General features: G+C 40.8%; 1 protein-coding gene across 1 annotated transcript in view; it reads left to right on the plus strand.

Annotated features, from left to right (window-relative positions):
* The window catches only part of LOC119420287 (transcriptional regulator ATRX), a 63,192-nt gene that overhangs the window by 26,884 nt on the left and 17,347 nt on the right, over nt 1–18,961 (plus strand). Inside the window, exons 11-13 of the mRNA XM_037687675.1 lie at nt 11,777–11,928; nt 12,023–12,196; nt 12,278–12,383. Of these exons, the coding sequence (XP_037543603.1) occupies nt 11,777–11,928; nt 12,023–12,196; nt 12,278–12,383 (432 nt within the window). The remainder of the gene's footprint in view (nt 1–11,776; nt 11,929–12,022; nt 12,197–12,277; nt 12,384–18,961) is intronic.

The raw sequence follows: 18,961 nt of genomic DNA on the forward strand, positions 1-18,961 counted from the left end.
ACCAAGGACCTGCTTGCTGAGAGGCAGCAGCTCTACCAGTTGCGCCACCGTGCTGCCCACCAGTTTTGAACCTTTTCACAATATTCTAATTTTCTGAGATACTTAATTTGGGGATTTCATTAGTTGTCTATTATAAACATCAACATTACAAGAAATAAACATTTGAAATATATCAGTCTGTGTATAATGAATGAATAAAATAAACAAGTTTCACTTTTTGATATGAATTACTGAAATAAACCAACTTTATCACAATATTCTTATTTTATGACAAGCACATGTAGATGGTAGTGATTTTACTGACTGACAAGAGTCCCATAAAGAAGCAAAACTCAGATCTTACCCCTCCAGATATATTTGTTCTATTCTAAGTTTTTATGTGACTATAATGGATATATTTTTAAATATGCATCAGTATTTTTAATCACATAAGTGCAGCTGAACCCTTACTACATTTTTTGCTATTTAGGTCAATTCAATTCAGTTTATTTATATAGCGCCAAAATCACAACAGAAGTCATCTCAGGACAATGAACAGAAACATTCATATATATAAAATGTAAGTTAACATTATTTGAGGAGCAGACTGCTTTGAGTCTAACTTCATTGCACTCTTATCTTGAGCAAGCATAAAGGCAACAGTGGAAAGGAAATTTTTCCTCATGAGGAAGAAGCCTTTAACAGAAGCAGGCTCAGGATGAGCGGCCATCTGCTTCGCAACTTTTTGCATAAATTTGCAAGTCCTGCGACTTATACACCGAAGCGACTAATATAATTACCCCCTATATTTTTGACCCAATTTTTGGCTGAGATTTGACGATTTCAGTAATATGGCAAGCCAGTTGTGTCATTAAGAGGTAAAAGTGGCTAATAATGAGACACTTGGCTTGCCATAGCAGCCACCTTCATCTTGTTCCGGAACTCCTCGAGCAAATGTCAAATCAGCTGCATTTCGCCGTGCCACCCAGGTGAAATGCATCTGATTTGACCATTAAAGTGCATTTATTAAGGAAAAGTTCAACTGAGACGCACCTTTGCTATAATGTCGAGCAAACAAATAATTGTTTTTAAGTGTTAACCTTTTTAAATTCTTGTTAAAGTCCTCCCTTGCATGCTCCCTTGGACGCCATTTGGCAGCCAATCAATTTTTGGCACAACACCGGCCCACTTTTCCAGGTGGTCAGCGGTAACGCATAACAAACGTGACACTTCAGCTGTGATGCACAATAGATGTGACTTATACGGCGAAGCGACATATTTATGTTTTTTCCCACTTTATTAGACATATTTGCAAAGATGCGACTTATACGATGGTGCGACGTGTTTGGCGGGAAGTATGATGAATCTCTGCACTTACACTACATTGCCAAAAGTATTTGCTCATCCATCCAAATTATCAGAATCAGGTGTTCCAATCACTTCCATGGCCACAGGTGTATAAAATGAAGCACCTGGGCATGCAGACTGTTTTTTACAAACATTGTGAAAGAATGGGTTGCTCTCGGGAGCTCAGTGAATTCCAGAGTGGAACTGATAGGATGCCATCTATGCAACAAATCTAGTCGTGAAATTTTCTTGCTCCTAAATATTCCACAGTCAACTGTCAGCTGTATTATAAGAAAATGGAAATATTTGGGAATGACAGCAATTCAGCCACAAAGTGGTAGTCCACGTAAACTGACGGAGCGGTGTCAGCGGATCCTGAAGCGCAAAGTGCGAAGAGGTCGCCAACTTTATGCAGAGTCAATCACTACAGACCTCCAAACTTCATGTGGCCTTCAGATTAGCTCAAGAACAGTGCACAGAGAGCTTCATGGAATGGGTTTCCATGGTCGAGCAGCTGCATCCAAGCCATACATCACCAAGTGCAATGCAAAGCGTCTAATGCAGTGGTGTACAGCACGCAGCCACTGGACTCTAGAGCAGTGGAGGCACGTCCTCTGGAGTGACAAATCGCACTTCTCCATCTGGCAGTCTGATGAACGAGTCTGAGTTTGGCTGGTTGCCAGGAGAACGGTACTTGTCTGACTGCATCGTGCCAAGTGTAAAGTTTGGTGGAGGGGGGATTAAGGTGTGGGGTTGTTTTTCAGGAGCTGGGCTTGGCCCCTTAGTTCCAGTGAAAGGAACTCTGACTGCTTCAGCATACCAAGACATTTTGAACAATTCCATGCTCCCATCTTTGTGGGAACAGTTTGTAGCTGGCCCCTTCCTCTTCCAACATGACTGTGCACCAGTGCACAAAGCAAGGTCCATAAAGACATGGATGGCAGAGTCTGGTGTGGATGAATATGACGGCCTGCACAGAGTTCTGACCTCAACCCGATAGAACACCTTTGGGATGGATTAGAGCGGAGACTGAGAGCCAGGCCTTCTCGTCCAACATCAGTATTTGACCTCTCAAATGCACTTCTGGAAGAATGGTCAAAAATCCCCATAAACACACTCCTAAACCTTGTGGACAGCCTTCCCAGAAGAGTTGAAGCTGTTCTAGCTGCAAAGGGTGGACCAATGTCATATTGAACCCTATGGATTAGGAATGGGATGTCACTTAAGCTCATATTTGAGTCAAGGCAGGTGAACAAATACTTTGGGCAGTGTAGTGCATCTTTTAGCGTTACATTTAAACTAAAAGTATGATTGTTCAAAGTGCAGTTTTTAAATATTAACTAGTACATTTACAGTGTATGTACCAGTCAGCCATATGATTATGACCAAGTACACCTGTGGAGATCCTGCATTGACTAGTACAAGGACATAAGCACAAGGCGTTTTTGGAACAAACGGTTATAAAGACTCTGAGAGTTATAATAACTTAGTCAGACTGAAGAACAGTTATTAGGAATTAGGTGTTTGTTTTTGCACAGTCATGGAAAATACAAAGATTGTCCAAGAATTGGTTGACCGTCCGTTTGGCCACTTCATTCTATGTATGGTGTGTTGTGAATCTTTGGTTTACAGCTGTAGCTTCTCTGTGATAAGGTTGCTGGAGCAACTCCTGGCCAGGTACCTTTCTGGGTGGAGTTTGCATGTTCTCTCCGATCAAGCATGGGTTTTCTCCGGGTACTCCAGTTTCCTCCTATAAACCAAAAACATGCATGTTAGGCTGATTAGTAACTCTAAATTGTCCCGAGGTGTGAGTGTGAATACATAGTAGGCCTGTCGCAATAAACAGTAAATCAATTAATTGCATGATAAATTAAAATTATTGACCTCATTTTCATTTATTGGCTTTGTTTCTTCTTGTCTCTCTCTTTCTGCTGAAGACACTGAATGACAAAAGGCTCAACTCAGGTGCTCTTCACTGATCCCTCCCATTCTTTTTTCTTTAAAATCTGTTTTAACCATTGAAAATCGCATTTTTGGATCATTAAAAGCAGCTATGCTGAGAAGCTAAGCTACGAGTTAAGCTAACAGGCCGACCTCGGGGAAAAAACCTACGTCTTTACGAAGCTCCACAATTCACAGTTGAAACTAGGGGTGCACTGATAAATCGGCCGGCTGATTCCTTAATTTTGGGAAATTGGAAATCAGATGATACTTGCATGAGAAACCGATTTTTACAAATTTTTTGTTTGTTTTAACAACAATTGTCTGAATTTCATTTATATTTCAGAACACCACTTTTTAAAACTTGTTTTAACTGGCTATGAAGTGGCCAGTTAAAACAAGTTTGTATTGTTTCTAGGATATTGTTCAAGGGTATGTTTTTCAACAAAATGATATTGGAAAATTGAAGGTACATTGTGACCTTACAACATCTGACAGTGTCGCTTATAAAACAAAATCGGTATTGACCGGAATCGGCAAGTCAGACTTTTTAGAAATCGGTGATCGGCCAGAAAACTGCAATCGGTGCACCCCTAGTTGAAACCCGTACCTTCGTGTAAAATGTAGTTTTTCTCTGTAAAAAGAAGCTGAAAACTTGTTTACTTATTTTATATTAAAAGCTTTGTTTGAAAAATGCTATGCTAAAGAGCTCAAACCACACAGAGCGTCCGCCATTTTGAGAACCGAAAAAAATGGAGAGATGGCCCATGTCACGTCAAGGGGCCTCCCTTCCATTTCTCTTAAGAGACACGGTACTCACTCCCTCACTATCCATCCTTTGGTTCGAACTGTCTTATACTGCCATCCCAGTGGTCAAAAAAATGCACTACACTTAAAACAAATTAACCAACATTTCTTCTTAAATTAGACAATAATTACCAATTGTCTAATTTCAAACAATATTATCGCAATAATTTCTGAGACAATTAATTGCCCAGCAAAATTTGTTATCGTGACAGGCCTAATACATAGTTCTCATGTGACGTAACACATCATCCGGGCACTTTGTCGCTAACCACCATCTTTGTAGGCACACAGTAGCTGCAGACACAGCTGAGTAAGTTTCCATGGTTGTTCATGTTGGGTTAGAGGATGTTCCAACTGGGCAGACAGTTCAGCAAAGTGCAGTTTTCACTTAATCCCCAAAATCAGGAAATTTTGAAGGACCTCAAATGGAGGAGCTGGGTTCAGAACGTCATCAAGTCTGGCTTGGAAACATTAACCTCAAGGATCTGCCTTCAAAACCATCAAGAATCTGCTCCAATCACTTTTTTTCCGGTAAACAAAAAATTTTCATTAGTCATTTTGCTAAGTATTGTCAGAATGTAACTACAGTGAGGAAAATAAGTATTTGAACATCCTGCAACTTTGCAAGTTATCCCGCTTAGAAATCATGGAGGGGTCTGAAATGTTCATCTTGGGTGCATGTCCACTGTGAGAGACATAATCTAAAAAATAAAAAAAAATCCAGAAATCACAATGTATGATTTTTTTAAAATAATTTTTGTGTGTTACTGCTGCAAATAAGTATTTGAACACCTGCCAATCAGCAACAATTCTGGCCCTCAAAGACCTGTTAGTCCGCCTCTAAAAAGTCCACCTCCACTCCCCTTATTATTCTAAATTAGAAGCACCTGTTTGAAGGTCGTTAGTTGCATAAAGGCACCTGTCCACCCCACACAATCAGTAAGACTCCAACTACTAACATGGCTAAGACCAAAGAGCTGTCCAGTGACACCAAAGACAAAATTGTAGACCTCCACAAGGCTGGAAAGGACTACGGGGCAATTGCAGGGCAGCTTGGTGAAAAAAGATAAACTGTTGGAGCAATTATTAGAAAATGGAAGAAGCTAAACATGACTGTCAGTCTCTCTCAGACTGGGGCTCCATGCAAGATCTCACCTCGTGGCATATCAATGATCCTAAGAAAGGTGAGGAATCACCCCAGAACTTCACGGGAGGAGTTGGTCATTAACCTGAAGAGAGCTGGCACCACTGTTTCCAAGGTTACTGTGGGTAATACACTAAGACGTCATAGTTTAAAATCATGCATGGCACGGAAGGTTCCCCTGCTTAAATCGGTACACGTCCAGGCCCGTCTTAAGTTTACCCATGACCATTTGGATGATCCAGAGGAGTAATGGAAGAAAGTTCTGTGGTCAGATGAGACCAAAATAAAACTTTTTGATTTTAATTCCACTCGCTGTGTTTGGAGGACGAATAATGATGAGTACCATCCCAAAAACACCATCCCTACTGTGAAGCATGGGGGTGGAAGCATCATGCTTTGGGGTGTTTTTCTGCACATGGGACAGGACGACTGCACTGTATTAAGGAGAGGATGACCAGGGCCATGTATTGTGAGATTTTGGGGAACAACCTCCTTCCCTCAGTATTGAAGATTGGTCGTGGCTGGGTCTTCCAACATGACAATGACCTGAAGCACACAGCCAGGATAACCAAGGAGTGGCTCCGTAAGAAACATATCAAGGTTCTGGAATGGCCTAGCCAGTCTCCAGACCTAAACCCTACAGAAAATTTTTGGAGGGAGCTCAAACTCTGTGTTTCTCAGCGACAGCCCAGAAACCTGGCTGATCTAGATAAGTGTGGAGGAATGGGCCAAAATCTCTGCTGCAGTGTGAGAGAACCTGGTGAAAAACTACAGGAAACGTTTGACCTCTGTAACTGTAAACAAAGGTTACTGTACCAATTATTAACATTGATTTTCACAGGTGTTCAAATACTTATTTGCAGCAGTAACACAAATAAATTGTTTAAAAAATATACAATGATTTCCGATTTAAAAAAAATATATTTTTTAGATTATGTCTCTCACAGTGGACATGCACCTAAGATGAAAATTTCAGACCCTTCCATGATTTCTAAGTGGGAGAACTTGCAAAGTCGCAGGGTGTTCAAATACTTATTTTCCTCACTGTATGTGTGCTGTAAATAATTTATCTTCATGATTTGATGGGGCCAAGATGGTATAGATGGTGTCCATGGCTACCCACTGCTCCACCTGGTGGTGGATGGGTTAAATACAGAGAGCCAATTTCGCCATTGTATGGGAACATACAATGATGAAAATACATACACATTATTCAGCATGTCTCGACTTTAGTTAGCTCAGCTATGCTATGCTATGTGCTAAACCTCCACACTGTAACACTCACGGCTACAATGTCCTGGGTTCTAGTCCCGAGTTGAGCTTGGGCTCTTTTTGTTAGGAGGTTGTACGTTATTTTGTTTAAGCCTTTATTTATCCAGTTAGATCTGACTGAGACTTAAAACTCTTTTTCAAGAGAGACCAGATCAAGAATGGCAGCAGCACACAAACATCACTAGTCAGACTGCGAAGCTCCTCCATTGTGTAGGTACTCCTCGTATTTGCTAAATAATTAACTATATCATAGTAAGGGATTGGTGGCAACTTGTCCGTGTCGTCTGACATGATGTCTTTCTCTACCTCATATGGGTCAATTCCGACAGCAGCAATTTTCTGCATATATCTTTCTCGTGCACATTGGTCAATAGTCAATATACTTTGTTGTGGTCTGTCTGAAAGCCATCATGATCGTCGTCTAGCGCTTGCCTACAAAAATGGTGGAAAAGTGGTATTGCGTAACACGGTTGAGTGTGTGGGAACGATATATGGCTGTTTGTCTCGTTTGTCTCCCTGTGATGGACTTGCAACCTGTCCAGGGTTTCCCCGGACTCTCGCACAGTGACTGTTGGATATGGGCACCAGTGAACACCTCGTGACCCAGAAAGGAAGACGTGGGTAAAGATAATGGATGGATGGATTTATAGGAGCCAAGACTCATGAAACTGATCAGTCTACTTTGGGCTGCAAACTTTCAAAGAGCAAGTAATAACAGGCGACAACAACATTTATTAGCTTCTACTTTTATGATGTCTATGCAGTTTTTCATAGAGTGGTTGCTGGAAAATCATTTAGTTTGCTCAGCCTATCAACATACACTTGTAAATGCACCATATGTCACTAAAGAATCCCTGTCGAGATAAGAAAACACCTTCTCTGAAATGAGCTAAAAATAAATTGACCATGTTTATAAGGGCTACAAATAGCCACAATATAGCCAGTGTGAAAACAAGAGTGAAACCATTTTAAAAAGTTTGGTGTAAGTGTTCCTTTCATTCAGACCAAAAGCAGCTACTCCAGTAATTTGTGCTACTGGTGGTCTGTGGGTTAGTCTGTAGAATGGGCTTGTTTTCTGCAGTTACTATTAGAATACACCTGAATAGTACCTTTGAAGTTTGAAAGACTGGTTAACTCTTCAAACTGATATGTTTTTGCGCAATTTCTATGGAGTTTTTGGAAGGCCCATTGCTATTCTCAGTCGCAGACACAGAGCTGAGTAGAAGAGTAAGTGTAAAGTGGGGACATTTTATACTCCAAGAGAGAAACCGAATTGCTGATCTCTAGGAAGCCACTCCCCACACAGGGCTCCATTGTGTGACACCTACCGAAACACGGCAACCACATGGCATGGAGTCAGTTTTGGTTATTCCAACACTGTGACAATTAGAGAGATGGGGATATTTCAGTTGATGTGGGAAAAGAATATCTTATTTCTGGATGTCAGCCATCGTTTTTATGTCATCAAGTCCCGCCGTTCATTTAACAGCACCCACACACAGCATCCCAACCTCTGCCCAAGAGAGTTTAGGGGTCACACTGTGAATGTTGCATCCCTTAAGCTAATGTTAGCTCCCAGCAGCTAATACACCCAGCATAGCCATGGCCACAATGGTCCCTGAGCAGCTCACTGAATAGCCTGGCCACATAAACTACGTTCACTTCAGGTTTCTAGGCCAATCACACAATGTTTGACGCAATTCCTCATGATAAAAAAAAGTTCTGCCCAGTCCTTGTATCAAAAATTCCTCAGTTCCTAGAACAAAAAGGTGTAATTTTTTTTTCAGCTGCGTCAGAGTGAAAGAATTTCTCCACATCTCACAGAGTATAAATCCAGCTTTGTTCTAACCTCCAGAACCTCTGTCCCTGCTGGTCCCGTGGTGTCGGCTTCATGCATATATGCAAGACTTGGCTGACTCGACTGATTCTTGTATGAATAACTCCAGGCAGTTTAAGGAGGGGCTTGTCTTTGCAGCTATTTTGCAGAACCAGCCTTCAGTAACCACTGTAATATCTCGAGGAACGTATTCATAAAATAGAATCTTAAAAAATAAAATAGTTTTATGAAAATTACAAGAACCTGTACCGTTAATATAAAAGATACAGGCAGCTGTGAGTATTTAAGTTTTTCTTTGTATTGTTACAGTTACCCTCTAGGGAACAATAGTCTGTTTCTTTTTTATGTTGGGTAATTGAGACTCATTTGTCATAAAATCTTTGTACCTAAAATTTTAATTGATAAATACATTTACCTGAAAAGAGAGCAGGCCCAGTTGTCACATTGAATCCAGAGTTTCTGTTCATAATATTTTTATTTATTTTAGTCATTTACTCATCTCTTGTGTTTTGTCAACATAGGATTCATTCATCTCATGCCAGTGATTTTCGTGTTTTGCTCCATTTTCTTTACACATTATACATTACTGCTGACCATTTAAACTATTAACCATTTTAGTGCTGTCAGATATTAAAGCAATAGTTTTAATCTTTTGAAGGGGACTCTGTGGAAAGGTCATCAAAGACCAATATCTTACCTGCAGTAGATAGCTGTTTGAATGACCTCAGTTCTGATCAGATTGACGAGCTAACGGCTAGTCTGTACATGATTAAGACCAATGGAAATTGCTTCTGTCTCTATTTTATAAACCTTTACATTGCTGTGAGCTTTGTATTCCTGCATTCTTTACATTATGAGTGCAAAATGTGGCACCAGCAGCTAGTTTTAGCACTTTCAGTGTACAGTAGTCCCTCAATTATCGCGGGGGTTACGTTCCAGACCACCCTGGTATAGGTCAAAATCCGCGAAGTAGGGACGTTATATTTATTTTAGTATTTATATATATATTTTTTAAGGCTTTATAAACCTTTCCCACACTCTTGCAATGTTCTTAACAATGTTCTGAACTCTAAACCCTCTAAAAGAGCACAACGAACGAGAACAGACAGACTGATGATGCACTTACTGAGCCAATTAACGCCTGGGAGTGGACTGGCCATTGGAGCACTGGGACATTTCCCAGTGGCTTGGCCCATTCATTGATTGCTGAGGGGGACTAAAGGCTCATTTCGGGTAGCACTTGATTCTTTTAAATAAACAATCCATGTCACTCACTCTGGTATCCACCTCACTGAAGCTCCCACAGCAGCAGTGGGGAAAGACAGACCCCACTCTGCCCCCTCCTTTCTCTTTCTGAAGTCGTCTATCACCGCAGAACAGAGGCACACAACAGGCGGGCGCATTTTTGCTCTGCTGTGAGACAGCCTCAGAAAGAGAAAGAAGGGAGTGGGGTCTGTCTTTCCCCATCGCTACTGTTCAGTCTGTGGGAGATGATACCTTGGTGAGTGGCATGGATTGTTTATTTAAAATAATCAAGCGCGACTCGAGCCTTTAGCCCCCCTCGGTGATCACTGAGCGGGCCAGGCCACTGGGAAATGTCCCGGTGCTCCCAATGGCCAGTCCGCCTTTCAGCACAATGCTCTGGTTGATTGCTTTCCATCAATCAGCCAGTTGTGTGTCGTGTACAATCTTACATTGAAAACCCGCGAACGAGTGAATCCACGAAAGTCAAACCGCGAAGTATTGAGGGACTACTGTAACTGCTTAGACTAGCCATAGGCTCATAGTTCATCAATCTGGTCAGTGTTTTAAGTTTTTCTCCAAATTCAGGTCTATACAAAAAGCTATATAGAACAGGTAAGATCATATTTGTTAACCGCTCCATAAAGCCTTGCTTGAGAAGAACTAAACTATCTCTTTAACAGCAGCCTTGTAAGCATGAGAGCTCAGAGGGGGCTGTAAAACACAACTTTTCCAATTCAATTAATGCATTTAACAACTTCCATGTTTGTTTCTCGTGTTTGTTTTTTTCAGGTGGAAATTTCTGACAGCACAACAGTGAAAGCAGGGCTGTTAGACAACAGTTGCGTATTCATGGATATTAGCCTCCTTTTGTCTTCTATTGTTTTTGTTTTTTGTCCTCTGTAGTCTGTTTTTAGCTGTAGTTAGAGAGTGCAACTTCATGTTTAAAAAATGGTCAGCAGAAATGTAATGTTTACATTATTATTATTATTATTAGTGAGCTGAATCTTAAAAAGGACGTTTGTGTGTTTTCACTCACATCTTGTGGATATCAGTAGTAACGGTCATGAGCATTAGCGTGATACCTGTCAGTGTTTTCTATTAGCGTGGCACATTTTTTTAAATATTCAACTGAAACAAATCAACACGGTGCTCTCCTTTTACTGCTGCTAGTACTGCACTGTAATACCTGTTAATATTATGTTACAATAAACTCTAGACTTCAGTTTTAATCTTTGAAAATACTGTAGTTGTAATGTTCTCTGACCCACATTATTTGTCCGCCTTATATTTTTAGACAAAACCTGTGCATGATAATGTTCTCAAGCTAAGCCCATGTCAAGAAGTACTGTTTGACTCTTACAGATCATGAATAATTATTCATTTTTTAACTAAATGTACATAGTTATGGTTCAAGACACTATATTGTATTGAAATCTTATTTTCTTTTTCTAAACCAGTTATACATATGGTCAAAGTGCAACATTCATTGCCCTGAGATGACTTCTGTTGTGACTTGGCGCTATATAAATAAACTGAACTGAAATTGAATTGAACATTTTATCATAATTACCTGTTATTTAACTTTGTGCTTCACTGAAGCTGAAAAAAAGTCCCATCTGAGAATTGGAATCTGAGAAAATATTTAAATGCTTACTTTTTTTTCTAGTTCATTTACTTTGTTTCTGTTTATTCAATACAGAGGAACACTGTTTTTTTTAATCTAAGCAGCCTAAGTCCAAGACATTTTAACATGAAGTTAACCACAAGCAGAAAATAGAAATTCAAAAATCTTGGAAGTGAAAACGATGTGCTATGTTTTTGTTTTTAACTTTCTTCTGTAAGTAATACTTGATTGTTGTAATAAATCTTTAATTTAAAAAAATATCTTGGTCTTGCTTTTTATTTTTTGTGCTTTTATTTTGAAAGTATGATATATAGAGCTATGGTAGTAGCTTTTAGACCTTTACATCCTCACATCAGTTTAAGTCTTTTGCACATAATCTGGATTAAACAGTTGGGATCTTTTGATTATAATCAAACCCAAAGTGTTTCATGTCTGCAGCAAATGGGTTAATGGCACCTGGTCAAATCTTACTGAGTTTTGCTTAATCTTTTTTATTATTTTGTCCTTAAATACTGAAAGAAAAAAAAAATTACTAGTCATAAACTTCAGGTGCCTTTTGCTTCTCTTTTACTTCTAAAAGAATCGCTAAGAAAATGCTGTTGGCCCAAATTAAAGCCAACTACTCCTCGGATGGTGACATTTCTTCGGATGATGAAACACAAGAGGGTGATTCTGAGTCAGAAGATGACGAGGACAAACGAGGCAATGAAGATAATGGAACAAATGAAAATGGTAAGTAATTTCATCTTTGTTTTACTTAGGTAGTGCAGCAAATTTTATGGTTTTTAGTAATGGAGAGAGGTGATGGGGTCTATCTCTGCTGCAGGAGAGGAAGTGGCTTCAGAATCATCTGACAGCCAGTCCGACGATCCAAAGCTCAGGCACCATCTTCTCCGGCACAAACTCGCGTTAGACGAGGGAACGAGTGACAAGGCAGGGCTTGAGGACGAAGTAGGACCGCAGGAAAACGAAAGAAAAGAAAAGAGGAAACGATCATTCTGTAAGCTAACTTTAAAAAAATGGGCAAACAGAAGAGAAAACATTACTTCTGCTTTGATGTGGGATCTCATTTTCTGTCAAGCTGATGGTGAAAGTAGCGCTGAGATCTGCCAAGACAGTGAAGATGTGGGAATGAGCGAAGAACTGAGCGAGTCCGAGGATGAGCGTGCTGAAGATGAACTGCAGAGGTAGATTCACTTCAGATAGTACTGATGGGTACCAAGAAATTAAAACTGATCTTTGTAGTAAATAAGGTAATATTTAATTTTTTTTAGTAATTATATTTTCTCCTTTAATTGTTGCTTGAGCTCTTGAGCTTTTGTTGGCATTAGCAGGGTTCCCAGTGACTGGAAATCAGAGAAAACCTGGAAAATTACTTTCACATTTTCCAGACAGAGAAAACTCTGGGAATTTAAACATTAATCTGATGATTAAATTATATTTCTGAAATTATGTTGTGTACATGTATTAATATTAGTATTATCCTTGAGTCGTGTCTTCTACAGTATACAAATGTATCCTTACTGATTGACTATGGTGGCGTTTTATACACCAGTCAAAGATGGACATATTATGGTATAGTGTTTGTCCATACAAACATAAACTTGTTAATAACTTATACCTCTCGATAATTTTACAAAACGTCATACACACATGCATCATCACTAGACAAAGTGTTGCATATACATTTCATTGCTTCAAGCTCAAAGTCACAGATCAATGACAAATGTTATACAAGGTCTTTGCTTGTATGCACCATTGCTAGTTTGTCGACGGGTGCATAACGTGCTGTATGCGGTACTCTTGTTGATGACTGATGTATGCTCGTATTGGCCACTAGGGAGCACAAGCTAGTGTATCTAGTGCCGGTCCCAGGCTCGGGTAAATGGTGAGGGTTGTGTCTGGAAGGACATTCGACGTAAAACACTTTTGCCAAAACTAATATACGAGTTCATCTAAGCGACACCATACTGGACTGGTCGAGGCCTGGTTAACAATGATTGCCACCGGTGCTGTTGACAAACAGGGTGCCGGCGGAAATTGTGCTACTGTTAATTGAAGACCACAATGTGGTCTTCAATTAACTTCCTGTCTTCAGTGTCTGGAGACAGGAAAGTCAAGAATCTAGAACTGAGGGTGGTCAAATGTGAGGACAATGACAGGCAAAGGTAGAGAGCTAGTTGACGTGATGCAGAGAAGGAAGGTAGATGTTTTTGTGTCCAAGGGACCCAGGCGGAAGGGCAGCAAGGCTCGCAGCATTGGAGCAGGGTTTAAACTGTTTTACCATGGTGTTGGATAGAAGGAGAAATTGAGTAAGGGTAGCCCTGAAGGAGGAATTGGCAAAGAATATAGTAGAGGTGAAAATACTGTCAGATAGGGTGATGTGTCTGAAGTAGGGATGACGATAGTATCGGCATGGTATCGGTATCGGCTGATATTGGCGTTAAAGTTCAATAATGGACATCGGCCATTCCATCAAAATAACTCACCGATATAAAATTAGCTGCTTTTGCATGACAACCCAGTGACAAGGATGCCTGCAGCGGCAGCACAATGTGATGACGTCATGCATGCCTACCTGATCTCACGGCGAAGAGGAAATTTCAAAATGTTGGTGATGTGGAAGGGGTTTTTTTTGTTGGTGAGGATGTCGGTTTCCGAAGATTTTTGGACTACGTTGAGCCTCACTACATCATCCCCAGTTGGAGAGCTTTTTCTGAAGTAACCTTACCCAAGTTACAAGCCGTCATTTCTGACGTCATTGAGAAGCTAATAGCCGATAGCACTTGGGGGAGTTTTACCACAGACATTTGGACCCCATTAGCATGATTAGTCTTACGGCACCATGAATAAACAACAACTTTGAACTTAAAAAGGCTGTCTTTCATGCACAAGAGTGCAGAGGATCCCACACTGCAGCTAGGAACCTAGAACAAGCCTCCACAAGTGAGACGGCATCGCAGGTGACTAATGCTAATAAATAACATTCAACACTTTTCATTTAATATAAGTTAAAGTGCTACGCATATCATATGGCTGTTACTGAATATATATCACCAGATCTTAAAGCTGTTACACAATTTTTCTAGCAAATAAGCCTAAATAAGAGGGCGAAGTTCTGATAAAGGAACGTACATGAAATAACGGTATTGTTATTGGCCAAATAAGTTTTAACATAGCAGCATATCGGATATCGGCCAAAAATCCAATATTGTGCATCCCTAGTCTGAAGGTAGAAGTAGAAGGTCTAATGCTAAATGTTGTCATATAGTCCACAGGTTGGATGTGACATAGAGGAGAAAGAAAAGTTTTGGAAGGATCTAGCTCAGAGGTCCCCAAAATTTCTTTCACCAAAGCCTTTTTTTTTTCCAATTACAGGGGCAGGGGTATGAGTGTGAGGGGAGGTCGGTGCATAACAAGGCACACAGTACATACAAGGATTCAAGGTTCTTTATTGTCATTCGCATCGCATGTGGTACATGAGGTGGAATGAAATTGTGTACACAGGGTCCCAGTTACATCCAACAATAGCAAAAAATATAAAGTGTAAAAAGAAACGTAAATAAGGATCTAAGATATCAACTAAGATATATGTTACACAAACGCCCAATGGTATGCTAAAAGATCTAAGATATACGCTAAACACTTAATAGTGTAAAGCAATACACTGAACAACAGCAGCACAATTCTCATAGGTTCGGTTTGGCTATAATTTACACGCTTAATGTGAGCACTAACATAAACTAGGATTTATTCAAAGCATGCAACAAAAATACAGAAACAAGGTGCCAAAAGTGAAAAATAAATAAATCTATAGCAGCATGGTCCTATTGACAGAGTGATTCTGATGACAGTGAGGTTATCTTAGCAACATGGTCCAGTTAGCAATATGATGCTGTTAGCAATGAGGTTCAGTTAGCAGTGAGCTTTTTCTTAGCAATATTGTTGCATTGGCACCATGGTCTTGTTAGCTGTGTTAGCACGTCTTGTTAGCAGGTCCCTTCAGCAGCATGATGATAATAAGGACCGCAGCAGCTGCCTCCCAGACTACCCTCCAGAACTGGATTCGGCAGACAGAGAACATCCAAGGTTCCCCCGCAGAACCAAGCAGGTCCACTGAGTTCAGTCCATTAGCAGGTGTAGTTAGTAGGTCCCATCAGCAGCCTGATGGTAGCAATGACCACAGCAGCTGCCCTCCCAGACTGCCCTCCAGAACCAGGTCCGGCAGACATGGAACATCCAGATTTCCCCATGGATCCGAACAGGCCCATAGAATTCGGTCCGTGCAGGCAGGTGGAGGATCTTGTTAGCAGTGTTTCAGGTCTAATTAGCAGGTCCCGTCAGCATCCCAATGGTAACAATGACTGCAGCAGCTGCCCTCCCAGACTGCTCTCCAGAACCGGGTTCGGCAGACGGATAACATCCAAGGTTTCCTCGCGGAACCAAACGGGTCCGTAGAGTTTGGTCCGTGTAGGCAGATGGAGTATCATGGAGACAGCCGCCATGACAGGCCTGAGCCCAAGGCTGGAAGGACTGAACCACAATGGCACAATTGCACGATAGCAAGGCAGCGACACAGAAAACTCCACAAATGTGTCGCGATCATACCCGTACCGTGGATGCGCATTGTAGGCTAAGAAAAAGTTATAAAAAAAACAACAGGAACAAAAAAAGATCACGTTCACTGGGAGCCAGTGAAGCTGTGGCTCGGCTGAGCGCGGACATCTTTGCAATCGGGAACACAACAGTGGGGAAAGTAAGTATTTGATACACTGCTAATTTTGCAAATTTTCCCACCTACAAAGAATGGCGAGATCTAATTTGTATCATAGCTACATTTCTACTGTTAGACGGAATATAAAAAAAAAAATCCAGAAAATCACATAGTATAGTTTTTAAATAATTAATTTGCATATATGTACTGATGGTGGTAGCCAAAATAGGAACCCGTGCTACCTTTTTAGCTGCGTCATCTCCTTAAAGTTCACAACGAATGTCCTTGGCAGCAGACAGGATCAGCTCTTCGCCAATAGTAAAGGGCTTCTTAGCTTTAACAATGTGTTTAGCCACTAAATATGATGCTTGCAGTGTAGACACATTTAATGAAGTTGTTGCCTTCAATATTTGTGGCGAAGCAGTTTTGATGGATAACCGGTTGCCACACAGAGCATGCTCGGGGTGTGTAATTCACCTGTTGCAATGAACCCAGAATTCAATTAGAACTCTATTCAATTAGAACTCTTATTTTCTCTTAAATGCAGCTTTTTTTCTGATGACAGTTGTGGAGGCTTCTACTGCCTCATCTTTTCCCTTTTTCAAAGAAGTTATCCAGTGACATTTATTTTTTATTCATTTTTGCAAAAGTTTGAGAGCTTACTGGTGCATGAAAAAACTGCAGCGGAGTCGAGCGCTAAAATTGCGTGAACAGAAGTTATTGATTTTCAAAATAAATTCTTGCATGCTAACAGGAATAGAAAGAAATTTTCAAAATAAAACCTTTAATTTTTTTTCTATGCATCCCAGTACCAAATGATCCATGGCTTGGTATTAGGCCGCGTCCTGGTGGTTGGGGACCCCTGATCTAAATGAAGTGATAGAGTATTCCCAGGGAGGAGAGAGTGGCAATCGGAGCAGATCTGAATGGACATGTTGGTGAAGGAAACAGAGGGGATGAGGAAGTGATGGGTAGGTTTGGTGTCAAGGAAAGAAATTAAGAAGGACAAATGGTGGATTTTGTCAAGAAAATGAAAATGGCTGTAGTCGACACATGTTCAAAAGAGGGAGGAACATAGAGTGACCTATAAGAGTGGAGGTAGGAGTACGCAGGTAGACTACATTCTGCGTAAAAGAGGAAACATGAGGGCGATTGGGGACTGTAAGGCTGTGGCAGAAGAGAGCATGGCCAGACAGCATCGGATGGTTGTGTGTAGAATGAATGTTGTGAAGAAGAGAAAAATAATAAAGTCAGAGAAGAAGACGGAATGATGGAAGCTGAGAAAAGAAGAATGTTGTGAGAAATTCAGAGAGAAGCTGTTAAAGGCTCTGGGTAGTAAGAAAGAGCTTCCAAATGACTGGACTACTACAGCAACAGTAATTAGAGAGACAGGTAGGAAGGTACTTGGTGTGTCATCTGGACAGAGAATGGATAAGGAAACCTGGTGGTGGAATAATGAAGTGCAGGAAGCTATTCATCAAAAGAGGTTAGGCAAGAAGAAATAATAATAATAATGTGTTCTGTATTGTCATCATTGTATGTTCCCATAAAATGATGAAATTGGCTCTCTGCATTTAATCCATCCAACACCAGGTGGTGCACTAGGCAGTTAGTGAAAGTGTCCGTGGAGCATTTGGGGATAGGGTGTACTTCTCAGAGACACCACGAGATGTGCAATGACTGGGGATTGAGCCTGGGACTTTCAGTTCTCAAGTTGGCTGCCTTGCCTCTACCCCATCTCGGCCCCCTCTACCCCATCTATGATGACAGTACGAGGACTGAAGAGAGAAGACAGGGATAGAAGGAGATGCAATGTAGAGCAAAGAGGGAAGTAGCTAAAGCAAAGCAGAAGGCATGTGAGTTGTATGGGAGGCTGGATACTAAAGAGGGCGAGAAGGACCTGTACCGATTGGCAAGACAAAGGGATCAGGCTGGAAAGGATGTGCAGCAGGTTGGGAATGGTAATGTTCTAATGCAGAGACTGTGACAGGAAGATGGAAGGAGTACTTTGAGGAGCTAATGAATGAAGAGAATGAAAGGGAAAGAAGAGTAGAGGTCATAGAATATGTGGACCAGGAATTGGGAGAGATTAGTGAGTGAAGGTCAGAAAGCTCTAAAAATACTGAAGAAGGGAAAAGCAGTAGGACATGATGACATACCAGTGGAGGTTTGGAAATGTCTTGGAGATGGCATTGAGATTTTGGACTCAAATATTCAATGGCAAATTTGAGGGTGAAAAAATGCCAGAGGAATAGAGAGGTGTGGTGGTGCCTATTTTTAAGAACAAGGGTGATGTACAGTGTTTAGGAACTACAAGGGAATTAAGTTGATGAGTCGCACAATGAGGTTCTGGGAGAGAATTGCGGAAGCAAGACTTAGACGAGAGGTGACTATTTGTGAGCAGCAGTACAGTTTCATTTTGAGAAAAAGCACCACCACAGATGCTATCTTTGCTTTAAGGATGTTGATGGAGAAGTACAGAGAAGGTCAGAAAGTGTTCCATGGTGTCTTTGTGGATTTAGAAAAAGCATATGACAGGATACCAAGAGAGTGGGTGTGGTATTGCAGGAGGACATTGGTGCAACAGAGAAATGTTAGACTGGTACAGGTCATGTATGAGGACAGCAGGACAGTGGTGAGATGTGCTGTAGGAATGACAGCTAGCCTCAAGGTGGAGGTGGGAGTGCATCAAGGCTGAGCCCCTTCTTGTTTGCTCTGGTGATGGACCAGCTAACAGATGAGGTCAGGCAGGAATCTCCATGGACTGTGATGTTTGCAGATGACATTGTGATCTGTGGTGAGAACAGGGAACAGGTGGAAAAGAACTTGGAGAGGTGGCGTTATGCACTTGAAAGAAGAGGAATGACAGTCAGCCACAGTAAGACAGAGTACAGTAGTCTCTCAATTATCGCGGGGGATCCAAACCCTGAAGACCCGCAATAAGTGAAAAACCGCAAAGTAGGAATAGTAGTACAAGTAGTAAGTAGTAGTTTATTTGATCATTTATATATATATATATATATATATATATATATATATATATATATATAT

This window comes from Nematolebias whitei, chromosome 14, assembly GCF_014905685.2.
Source record: "Nematolebias whitei isolate Nwh7 chromosome 14, NemWhi1, whole genome shotgun sequence".
Taxonomy (NCBI): Eukaryota; Metazoa; Chordata; class Actinopteri; order Cyprinodontiformes; family Rivulidae; genus Nematolebias; species Nematolebias whitei.